At 39.1% G+C, this 12993-nt stretch overlaps 1 protein-coding gene across 1 annotated transcript; it reads right to left on the minus strand.

Annotated features, from left to right (window-relative positions):
* Positions 1–1715: 1715 nt before the first annotated feature.
* On the minus strand, positions 1716–9685 carry LOC117301397 (spermatogenesis-associated protein 17-like). Its single transcript, XM_033785360.1, has 8 exons — positions 9607–9685; positions 8105–8327; positions 7529–7632; positions 6956–7079; positions 6011–6196; positions 5265–5419; positions 3794–3923; positions 1716–3334 (listed from the first exon to the last, which is right to left on the minus strand). Exons 1-8 carry the CDS (start codon positions 9672–9674, stop codon positions 3251–3253), a joined length of 1074 nt encoding a protein of 357 aa, XP_033641251.1. The 5' UTR covers positions 9675–9685; the 3' UTR covers positions 1716–3250.
* Between the last annotated feature and the right edge of the window lie 3308 nt (positions 9686–12993).

A 12993-nucleotide genomic window follows, 5' to 3' on the forward strand; every position in this document is an offset into this window, starting at 1 on the left:
TGACAATTATCAAAGGGGTCCAGTGTCTTTAACTGTTTGTTTTCAAAGGATATACATGTAGCTGTTTGCTATTATTAAAATGTTGGCTGCCAATGACACTGATGGAAGTGTTTTTTGAAAATCCATATTTGTATCCAGTTTATTTTTATTTACCCAATTCACCAGGGCCCAATATCATAATAGCGCTGCTTAACGGTAAGCAACTTTTCATGCTTACTTTAGCAGACAAATTTGCTAAGCTGCAAATGTATTTCATATTGTGCATTCACCATGTATTTGTATTGTCACGTCATTCTTTTTCTTGCGGTAAGCACCGAAAGGTAAGCACGCCTTTTCGTGTGCTTACGGTTAGCAGCGCTATGAAATAAAAATCTCACAGTAACCACAAAATCAACCGCTAAGCAGTGCTATGAAATTGGGCCCGGATGTCATCTTTACAATATTTTTATCCAGGTTACTTTTTAGCAGCTTTTAAAACTACTTGTTTTATACATTGTAAATATTTGTCTCTTTAACCAATTATTTCTTAATATAGTGTGGTGGGTTTAAAAAAAAAAATGTCTCTGTATATTTTCCTGTAATTCGACCTCCGGTCGCCATGTGATATTTATTTTTAAAGAATAAACCAACAATGAATGAATGTAACAAACAAATCTTGTTTGGGCTGTTGTGTGGGAGTCCATTTCCCCATGGGTTACTGTGAAGCAAGCATTTTAGGCACCACGCTCTTTTCATGGTACTGGACAATGTTTTAGCCAGGAATGGTAAAAGGGTGTCCAAAATTGGCTGTAAATTTTCAAATTGGGTGTCCAAATTTTTCACTATGTACATTGTATGGTAGCAGATAAGACATGGTGTCCAAACTTAAATCAAGATGTCCAATAGACAAGACACTGGCTAACACTATGATTCTAGTGGCAGACTATTGGTACATGAAGATGGTAACCTAGGGATGTGTTTTGGCGACCCCAACCAGAAACATTGGCCATCGGTTGAGCGATTTCGCATGTTCGGTTGAGCGCGGTGACGATGCTGTTCAGACCAACCGGTTTCCGACTTGTGGACTCGGTTGGTATGGGCTTTGGTATGGGTCGCCCAAACGTACTCTAGTACAAGGGGGCCATTATAAGTTATCACACAAGAAGTGGAATACGGAAAAATAAAGCCCTTCTGCGTCCCATATCCAACAAGGCCGTGTTATAACGAATTTATCTTCCAGTCTCACGTGGAAGGCGCAAAGTTTAAAATTTCAGAACGTTTAGAATGTAATTTTTGCACTGTCCGTGTACGAAGCGTGACGCATTGACATTCACAATACGCACTGTGTAATAAAAACAGAGGAGGTCGTATATAAAACAGAGGAAGTAGTATTCATGTATGTTTTTATCCCCCTAGTAGTTCGAGCATCTGATTGGTGGATTAGCGCATACTGGAAGATAAAGGCCTTTATCACGCCGTCACACTCTTGTATGTTCCCCGTTTCCAATAACAGTAATGAATGCTTAGATTCATTGCACATGGCACCAGACTATTATTTTGTTCTGCCTATGTTTGGAATGAGTGGGAATGGAGTAAAATAAAGATGACCACACCGTGATAAAGGTATATATTATGTCATTTTGCCTACAGAGAGGTCATTGTGCATCATGGAGGTTGTCTTGGCAGGAAAACAAAAGAGTTACTAAACACAAGTCAAAGAAACTCAAAATATTTGGAAATAGATAATTAAAGCAACTCTGCCTTTATTAATATTTACAAAATGAACAAAGAACACACATATTGATCATGTGAGAAACTTGGATACAACTTGTGTGTTGACAAACTCACTAGGTAGATCATTATTTTTGAAAGAAATGAACATCTTCAGAAAAGTGATAACAAAAATTCTTTAGTGGATTTTCTTCTACAATGTAACCATTATTATTTCATGAAAATAAATATTTTAAATTACAAAAGTGACAGAAGTGATATCTATCAATATTGATCTGCTTTTGTAAAACCTATTTACATATTTACAGCATTCTTATAAAAAAAACTTGTTATACACATTCTCAATATGGGCACTTATGGAAACGGACGGTTTTAGTAAAAATTATTTATAATGGAAAAAACACTATTAATCATGAAGTTATTATACCAAAATAAATTGTGTTTATGTGGTATGTCAAGGAGTATCTTCACTTGGAATATCCAAACAGGGGGAAACAATTGCTTTCAACATCCCCACCAAAGATTTATATAACCCAACCACATCTCAAATTTAAAACAATGTGAGACTTTATGGAATGCTCAGGGACCACGGATACACAGTATTTCTTCCTCAAGACAAGGCGATTGCAGGAAAATGCATCACACTGGGTAGGTTTTCTTTTACTCGATTTGTCTTGAGTTGTGAAGGAACGCATAATTTATACTTGCTCCCTGTTTTTGTGGACAGAATCTGAGCATACGCACATTATCGAGAATAATAGATTGACCTGGTACGTCTGCTGCCACCTAGCGTCCAAAAATTCCCCCTTTATGAAACAATGTAAATGCCTGTATGTCGGGTGCATGGAATGAATGGGCCACTTACGCAACCTTCTATTGACCTCTAAGAGAGGGTGCCTCGATCTAGTGACATTGGAATGTTCCATTTGGAACCTAGGGGAATCCTATTGAGGTTGATTTTATGAAGCCAACACAAGATATAAATTAAATGCTAGATTGGTGTTTTTTTAAAGATATTTGGATATAATTATCAAGCTCTGTTCATTCCGATTCCGATAAATATTGATTTTGAATAGTCACATTTTAGGTAGACACATACAAATCCCTGCAAGCAAGTGTTGTAATAAGAGACCATGCATAAATACAGGGCTTGGATTACCCAGTATTTGTGGGCTCCAGCAAGTCAGACTGTCAATTTCTCAAAGACATTTGTTTTATAAAACATTTACTTGTACATGTAATTCACATTTTGTAACAAAGTTTGTCAATCCAGTAAAAGTGTAACAAGACATGTGGCGTTGGAGATCTTTACAAAAAAAAGCCTTAACATAATAATATGTTCAACACATTGACTAATAGCGACAGAATTGCTTATTAGGGCTGGTTTTCATGACAAAAGAGAACTTGATTCCAGTACCATTAGCATATGAATGAAACAGGTCATAATTGTGATATTTGTCCCGATAGGCTACACCACATGAAAGCCACAACTACATTGTATGAGGATCATATTATGAACAATACAAGATAACATCAATCCTTATGGTACAGTCTCTGTTCCCTTGGAGTAAGTGTCATTTAGCTTCTCAAAGACTGGGATAGGAGAAACAACAGGCTGGAATCTCTGAAAAAGGTCAAACATACAAATATTTATTCAATCTAGCAATTTAAATATAGTTCATCACTACAGCTTTTCCAGCAGTAATAGACTAATCCATACAATGCTTGAGAAATTTAAGGAAACCCATTATGAATATTGCCTGTTTTACAAAACTTTCTCACACTGGAAGAATTATCGTGTGCAAATCTTCAAACATTATTGAGAGAAATTAAGAGATAAAATAGTCCAAAACGTGAACTCCACTTGCCAGAATTTTTTTTTATACATTTTTTCAATTTTGTGTGTTGATACATACTGGCAAGTGAAAAAGCCTGCGGGCGATCAAACATTTTGGTGACTCGCCCGGTGGGCGAAGGGACACCCCTGTGAGTGTTATCAAGTGGTCCAGTGAGTATTTTACCCCCTATAAATACAGCTCTAATGCACCATCAAGACCAAACTGAGATGAATGTCTTTTCTTACCAGTGCTGTAATATTCTTGGTGTCATCTGTCTCTCTGTAGTACCTAGTTCCATATGGGAGATGACCATGCTTAGAGGTTGTATGTAGCAATGGTTCATACGCCCTATCCCTCTTAGAGAATGGCTCAAATCTGTCATCAACACAATTAAACAGTTATTATCATTTTATCAAATGATGGTTTCGATAAATCATTAAAACCCTTCAACCGCGTTCCCACTGGATCCACAATTGCGAGATCGGGATCCCGCAACAAGATTGGTTGCAGGCGTGAAATCGCGGTCGCGTTCCCACGGAAGTGGGTTTAAAAGAACACTGTTTTGCTAGCAAATTGCGGGATCTGTCGCCCTTTGTGTTCCTACTAGTTTTTTGATCGCCTATTAATCCACAAGGGCGATCAGATCCCGCTTTAATCCTACTCCTGTTTCTCGTTAATTGCCCTTTGATCACCCTTTCGGGGTCTTGATCGCCCTTTTCTCGAATTGGGAGATCAATGCGGGGTCCAGTGGGAACGGGGTCTTATACTCACAAATCCTCTGACATCATATTCAGGTACTGCAGGTCAAATAACACATGCTTATCATTGGGCCAGGCATACCAGTCCACCGACAAGTCCAAATATCTTGGTGTTGATGGGATGTTCTCTGATACTTAAAGGCAGTGGACACTATTGGTAATTACTCAAAATAATTATTAGCATAAAACCTTACTTGGTAAAGAGTAATGGGGAGAGGTTGATGGTATAAAACATTGTGAGAAACGGCTCCCTCTGAAGTGCCATAGTTTTCAAGAAAGAAGTAATTTTCCACGAATTTGATTTCGAGACCTCAAGTTTAGAACTTGAGGTGTCGAAATCAACCATCTAAACGCACAGAAGGGTGTTTTTTTCTTTTGTTATTATCTCACAAGTTTGATGACCGATTGAGCTCAAATTTTCACAGGTTTGTTATTTTATGCATATGTTGAGCTACACCAACTGTGAAGCCTAGTCTTTGACAATTACCAATAGTGTCCACTGGCTTTAACAGCAAAGTTTATTTTCACCTCTTTACTCATGTTACTAGCCATGGGAACTCTTAAACCCTTAAGACTGGGCCAAATTACATAAAGCCTGCAAGCACACAAACTTGAGAACACAGAAGTCCCTTGTTTAGCAAAAATAGCTTTTTAGCTAAAACACCATATACTTTCCATTGCTGCGACAGGGTACCCTACTCATTTCTTGCTTAGTCAGGAAATTTGCATTGCAGATTTTTCTGCTTACAGCTTTCATAGAGCTGCTTAAGCAAAAAATATTATTAAAAGATTTTCTACTCAGCAGAAATGACCAGCATACCAGTCCCAAATTGTGCCAAGGCATGGTGATTTGGCTGGTAACTATTCTTCAGGTAAGCATAGTTTTGTTTTTCTTAGCTACTATTTGTGCTTAAGTAGCTCCATGAAATGGGGCCCTCGTCTCAATTAAACAACTTACATGTTATCATTGACTCTCATGATCCACTCCTTAGATTTCATTGCTTCTCTAGCTTCCTCTACTGATGTATAAGAGGTAGCTACCCTCAATGTTGGTTGCAGTTGTTTGTAACGCTGCTTTATAACTTCATCAGGTGTACGGAATGGTCCCTGGAGCTGAAAGGTCAAAGTAGTATACAGGAATATCAAATCATCAACAATCCTACAGGTACATGTATAACCCCTGTATTGCTTATAGTTTCTTATTTTAGAGAGTTTACAGACTCTACATCACCAAAACAAAAAACTAGATGTTAGGACACAAGAGGACCCTTTGATGTAAATTCAAACCTCTCAATAAAGACAAAAAAAGATCTTTACAAATCCTGACATAGCATTTGCAGACTTCTGTCACTGCTATTGCTTATTTCAATTACATTTTAATTTTCAATAATAACCTTAGTTTTTTAATTAAAAGTGATATGAGCAATATGAACGTGGAAAGGATTTTGGTAAAAATTAGGAAATCCCTAAGTGGAAGAGTTCATCTGCTTTTTACCCTTAATATATGTTTTACACAAAAACGAACAGGTACCAGAAGCAAACAAAAATAACTTGGCAGTGTTCTTTTTTCTTACACTGTTTGAATCAGTACGTAGATAGGGTGGGTTTACAAGGATTGCTAACAATCACCCAATGTGTAACAGCTACCTTTCACTGAACATTACATCACTGACTTTAAGTGTAACCTGGAGTATTTGGCTTTACCTTTGTTTCCCCAATCGGTGGGAGGGGCTCTGTCATAGGCAGAGGCGGGCTCGGAGGAATGATGATCCCTGACCTATTGTCTCTCTTGGGTTTGGGCCCAGGGGGTGGGCGGGGCTTGACACTCCGTAGAATCATCTCCATCTCATCAGGGTAGGGTGTAAATGGCGAGTTGTAAATACCAGGGACCTATTCGCAGATAATCATAAAATACATGCTTAAATTATACTCATACACAAAGTTTGACTAAAAAGCCCATCATCCAGGCAGTTATCAGTGTGGTCATAATAAACTATATGCCCTTTATTTACATCTTAAATGGCCCTCTTTTGGAATTTTTCCTGATGATATGCAAACAGTTCTTATTTGGTTTAACTAAGGATGTCAAAGGTCACATAATTCAAAGGCAATCTACCCCGAAATGTAACTTATCATCAAACGGAATCGGAGGGCACCCCGTCTATACCTTTAAAAGCAACTATGATATTAAAAAAACATCCCATGGGTTTTGCTTGCCACTCTCAACAGTATTGGAAAATGCACATTGATTTGTGAGTTTTTAATACAGTGTTTAAGCCTGTTTCTGCTTCAGGAAAAAGACGACAAATCATCGATTGGGGGAGAGAAGTTTTCAGAGCAGCACCGAGGCTTTGGACCTCCCTACGTGAAACTGTGCAACTTTCAAACTCACTTGGCATTATCAAGAACAGTTTAAAAACTCATCTACATAAAGAAGCATTTTGTAAAGTGCATTTTCTATTAGAAATAGTTAAACTATGTGATGCTACCTTCATTTCTTGTTGTTTTTTGTTTTATGACGCAGCGCCATGAGCACCGCTTGCTGCGGATACCAACGCTTTTAAAGTTTCCATTAATATTATTATTCATACAGAATCAATAGTAACAATCAGATGAACTAAACCTATCCCATGAAGCATCATAACTCACCACATCAGTACTCAGAAGGTAATGATGTTTGCTGGCATCATCAATGATGGACTTTTGCATTTTGTGTTCCATTTCTATCGCCCTCTCACGCGACTTCTGTTCACTGTACTCCTCAAGCTCTTGCCTAAGAAAAAAGAAAAAAAGAAAAAAACTCAAATTTAACTACATTGTAAAATAAAGGTTTTTGGTAACACCATAAATAAAATCTCTTTTGAGGGTAGGCCCTGTTCTTGGAAGAAATCTCCTCATAATGAACAGAACAAACCTCCCAGTACAAACCTTGTTGTACGTAGCCTTCATAGACTATAGAATGACTTCAGAAGCTGTACAACAGGTACACAACTTTACTTAAATACATAAGGGGCTCACAGCTCACACATTTTTATGGTTTTTACCATCCAAGTTAATTCATATGAAATGTTGTGTTTATGTGTACGGGTGTGAAAATAAATTTTCTACACCGTTTCAGCAGCATTCTGAAATTATGGGTAGCACCTTGTTTATCCAATAAATATTGCATATATTCTTATTCTATCATGATACTTTGGTCTTTGGTCTTTCAATCTTTCTTACCTCACAATCTGGTTCTTCACAAGCAGTCCCTCAAGATATCTCTTCCTACTGTAGTAATTGAAAATGTATTTCCTTGTGTAGAAACCTCGCCATATTTTTTGAATCTAGGAAAAATACATGGGTAGCGAAAATTATATTCGGTACACCACGCTACCTTTTTCAGCATTCAATTTCTAGCGGATGCCGCCAAAAGCATGGTATCCCGCTTGTTTGTATAATATTGTCTCCCGTCTCTGGTATTGAAAAATGAACAATCCGGAGCAAGCCAAAATACAGGGCTGACTGGCTACCCAACAAGAATTCTTAGTGCTAATCTACCAAGAGATCTTAAAATCTTAAAATCATGACCTGCATGTTTCCATAATTAAGAAAGCAGGTGTGAAGCATTAATTTCCTTAAAAGTTATGATTGAAAATACAAGATTACAGGACTTGTTTTGCTTTTGGATAACTGAATACAAAAAGTGAATTTACAGGATTTTGAAATTGTGGGGGAGGGGGGAGGGCCTGGGCACACACATGTCACACCTCCTAACACCCCCTGGTCACTTGAATTCAATAATGACCGGATACTCACAACAGTTGCCATGGCATTGTAGAAGTTCCTTCTCATAATCAGCACCTGGTTTTCAATAAGAATCCTAACAAACGCCCTTCCTAAGAATCCCCGCCAAGTTTTCTGCAGTGTGGTGGCACATCTATGTAGATGCTTTAGGTATGACCGTACTCTCACTGCCCTGAACCATGCTTGAATGTGGACGGAAGCTTCCCACTCTGACCAGCGTTGCTCCTCAGAAATTCTTGGAAAGGAACAATAAAGAAAGTAAATGTTGAGCACAATCTTATTGGTGCAAACTGAGTTTGCTAAAAATTTATGCAACAGAGCTGGAGCGCAATCTTGAAAAGCGTGCAATTTTTAGGCAACGTACCTTGACAAAGCTCCGAGGGTGGTTTCCCAAACAGTTTTTCGCAGGGTTGATTTTCATCCAATTACATTGATTTCCTTATTACATTAAACAAAATGAAACCCCAGCACTTTGACCGGTATATGTACAATAAGCCCCACTTGTGGTCGCCTGTTCGGGTTTTTTCTGAACAGAATACTCAATGTCGTACTAGCACCACATGCAAAATAGCACCACTAGCACGGTAACACCAAAATACCCCCCAAAACACAACAAAATGGTGTGTGAGACAAGTCAACCTTTGCCTCTCTTATTATTTTTGCATGACGTCATAATTCTTACCCAAAATGAGGCTATGGGCGCACGTCCCCCATCACTTGCAGTGGCTGCGCCCACCGCCTTGTTTTGAGTAAGCAATGTGACGTACCTCATGCATAAATATTAAGAGAGACTATGAGGGGAGATTCGTATGAGGTTCGTGGAGACGATAGCCGAACAAACTCCTAGAACTATTTCATCGTCTCCCGTAACCTCATAGATGTACACCTCTCTACCACGACAATAACGATACTGGTTCAATGAATTTTGGAATCACAAATCTCTTTTTCTGCTTTTTTTTATCTCGTCAAAATTAGGCTCAATGTGTCCTTTGAACTCTCATTGTCCTGGGGAGACAGAAAATCCACTGCGCAATCTCAAAAAAAAATTAAATGGTAAATTCTTGCCGTAATTCGGTCCCCAACTACTCTGTTTTACCACTACACTACAAATGCTGATTGTCCCCGACCGTGCGCATATTTTTTTTCCCAGGATAAATGTGGAGTAACTAAAAACCTGGTAAAAAGATAGATCTATTGCCATTCCTTATAACAGTTATATTTAATAATGAGAAAATTCTACAATCGTATTCCTCCACCCCCCCACCCCCCGACGGTTTACGATTATCGCACTATTCGCTCTTGCATGTCTTGTCTTTCGTGACTTTGTTCCTTCCTTGTGCAGTTGTGATTATTGTGTGGAAATCGACCCCTGCCAGCCCTCTGGTCAGTTTTCCCTTTTTTTAAATCATTACAATAGTCGATCGCTTACCATAAACCTACCTAAACTGTTTAATAAACAGCTTCTGAAAATAAATACCATCATATGGGGAGAGAATGTTGTTTAAAATTATTACCTATTTCTTTCAAAAACTTGTTCCATCACATTCGGAGTTCGCCGTACCAACCTCACAACGGTAGCCATTTTCTCCAGTCTGCCTGCTGCTGCTATTTATTTTGTGCAACAAACAAAACACACAGCACATCATCGTAGCGCAGCAAGCATCGTATAAATAGCGCCACCGCCGGCCGACCTACAGCAGTCGGTGTGTAGTGTACGGTTTGGTTGCTAGGCACCATGCATTGGTGGTGCGCGGCGCGCTGTCATCACCCTCGATTGATTAGACTTGATTCAAGTCCCTATCGCTCAAGCTTGGCAGTCGAATTATTCACTACGGGAAAAAAAGTGCGGTGTACTTACTTGAACTTACTTGAATCCACCGACGCCATCACACAACTGGGGAGGAGACGGTGGTTCTGGTTACTGGGGCAGACAGCTTAGATAAGCTTATGTAGAGCCCCCCGACGTTCTTTAGGAATTTATCCACATGTCCCTTGAAAATGTTCACACTTGAAGCTTCAATTGCCTTTCGAGGGAGAATGTTCCAGTAGTTGACCACTCTCTGGCGCTCTGGCTAAACCAGAACTTCCTGAGGTTAAGGTTGTAACAGCTTATACGGGTGGGTTTGCAGCGGCGTCTTTTCGGAGTGAATGATGCGACTGCCTTGAGCAAGGCTATTGCTAAGCAGAAACAAGCCGGTGCACTCACCGTCAAAATGTGTACCGTGTGGAACATCTGGGCCCAATTTCATAGAGCTGCTAAGCACAAAAATTTGCTTAGCATGAAACTTCTTCCTTAACCGGACTACCAACCAAATATCAATTTCGTTGCACTTCAATTACCAAGTGGCAGCAGTGTTATGCTGAAAATCACGTGCAAATTTGGTTGGCAAACCTGTTCTTATCAAGGCAAAAATTTCATGCTAAGCAAATCCTATTAGCAACTCTATGAAATTGGGCCCAGGTTGGGGAATCATGGAGGTAGTAATAAGAGCTTTCACAAAACAATAATTTTCAGGCGATGGCACGGGATTTGGACTTGAGTCAAGTACGCTGGGATGGGGAGTCAATCAGCTTGGCGGCCGACGTGTTTTATAGTTCGCGACGACGGAACCGTGCAATTTCGAGTGATACAGTGTTGTGTTGATCCTTATATTCTACTTGTAAAATATCTTTCTAACAATGTATTTCAAACAAACGGTTTCAAACACCAACTCGTCCATATGAGATGCTGGGGACGAGCGAAACTCTTCAATGAGTTGCGGCGGATACGAGTTGAACAATCAGTTTTAGATTCGTTGTGTAAGCAATATTCAGCACCTTCTTTCATCTGTCAACTTCTACACCGTGTAATCATGCAGCCTCGTGCTGCTGCGTCTTGTGACGGTAGTCAGATCATGGTCAGAGCGATTGTCCGATCGTTCCTTGATCCGTTATTCGAGTCCTTTGGGCTCATGTTATTTCTCGGATTATGTGAAGTTTGTGATCGCTCACAGCCTCTTACCTATTTAAACATGGGGTAACTCGATGTAACTCATACCAGAATTTCTTGTGTAGGCCTACATGCCATTATATTATTCATTCGCTTGTCAATTAGTTACAGTTACTTTTAGCGTTTTTTCGTCATCTGTTCTTTAGCTTCTTTTATGGAGCCACTTTGTGCTTCAGCCCTCGGGAGTAAATGTTTCTTACTTTTCTTGTAAACTATTTGATCTCTGTCTTGAAATTTGGAAACGAGGTAATTTGGGGACGTACTTGAAGTCATGGTGTGGAAGTAGTTTGCCGAAATCGAACGTGAAGTTAACGTTTTAGGCTTATTGTTCGCATTATGCAAATAATTAGCAAAGTCACATTACGCTCTGAGAACTATTTTAACACGTTTGTGGTACGTTGTAATACGCCCGATGTCCTTCTGGAAACTATGACACCACTACTACGTACACCAATATAGAAACTAAAGGATATTTCAAGATACCTAGTTCTGAATTTTTTAACAATAAAACCGCAGCGTCTAAAAATATTATTGAAACTCTTAGATTTTTTGAGATTAGTGAAGTAAACACTAATTATATATTTTTTTTTCACGTGAAATTTTTATTTTATACACTACAAGGCACACGTTGCCTAAGATCGGACGAGTTGGCAGTATAAAAAGCATTTTGTAAGTCTTTTTATGAAATGCTTTATGGTTGGAAACAATGCATACAATGATCCGCACAAACTGCCTCGAAATTGCGTGGTTTTTCTTTTACTTTGCGAACTTACACAGTCGGCCACTTATGGGAGTCAAAAATTTGACTTCCATAAATGGCCGACCGTGTTAGTCGACGAGGTAAGGAGGAAAACCACGCATTTTCGAGGTATACTTGTGTGGATCAGTGTATTCTACTTTCAAAAAAATATTTCCAACCATATGCATTTTATAGCAAACGGTTACAAACGCTTTTCAAAGACCAACTCGACCGATCCAAGGCAACGTGGTCCTATAATAAAAGTAAACAAGACACAATTTTTAATTACTGCCAGAGTCTGAAGGCTTCCCTGACTTTAATAAGGGGATGGTTTAATCCCAACGAGGCCTGCTTGATAATTTTACCGAGACGAAGTCGAGGTAAATTATCAAAAACAGACCTCGGCAGTGGACACTATTGGTAATTACTCAAAAATAACTATTAGCATAAAACCTTTATTGGTGACGAGTAATGGGGAGAGGTTGATGGTATAAAACATTGTGAGAACCGGCACTCTCTGAAGTGCCATAGTTTATGAGAAAGAATTAATTTTCCACCAATTTGATTTCGAGACCTCAGATTTATAGAACTTGAGGTCTCGAAATCAACCAATAAACACACAACTTCGTGTGACAAGGGTGTGTTTTTTTCTTTCACTGTTATCTCGCAAGTTCGATGACCGATTGAGCTCAAATTTTTACAGGTTTGTTATTTTATGCATATGTTGAGATACATACAGACTGAAGGCTAGTCTTTGACAACTACCAATAGTGTCCACTGTCTACTATAGTTGAATATAGCTCTATGGATTCAACACACTTTTAGCACATTTATAAATACCTCTTCGGTCAAAAAACATCAACATTTTTTGGTCAAAAAGTAAAATAAATGCAAAAATTAAAATATTGTTCAACGATTTATTTCAACACAACACTGGTAAGGCCCTCCTCCGCCGCCCTCGGGTAACAACTCCATATAAGGGAATGCTGTGCGCGTCGCGCGTATCGCGTGATGTGGCACAACTGTCCCGGCGTTGCTCTCGACCAATAGCAATGAAGAAACTGCCTTATAAGAACAGGTGCAATCTCGCGTGTCATGCCCATGTTTCACCACTTTTTACCGGTGATAAACAAAAGTTTATACACACCAACGTGACGCGCTCTCCACTAGGAA

Source organism: Asterias rubens, chromosome 1 (assembly GCF_902459465.1).
Source record: "Asterias rubens chromosome 1, eAstRub1.3, whole genome shotgun sequence".
Lineage (NCBI taxonomy): Eukaryota > Metazoa > Echinodermata > Asteroidea > Forcipulatida > Asteriidae > Asterias > Asterias rubens.

Coding starts and splice junctions, on each gene's coding strand:
- LOC117301397 (XM_033785360.1), bottom strand. CDS start 9,674: ATGGCTACCGTTGTGAGGTTGGTACGGCGAACTCCGAATGTGATGGAA. Junction 8,328..9,606: donor CAAGTTTTTGAAAGAAATAG/GTAATAATTTTA, acceptor TTCCTTTCCAAG/AATTTCTGAGGAGCAACGCT. Junction 7,080..7,528: donor GTGAAGAACCAGATTGTGAG/GTAAGAAAGATT, acceptor CTTTTTTCTTAG/GCAAGAGCTTGAGGAGTACA.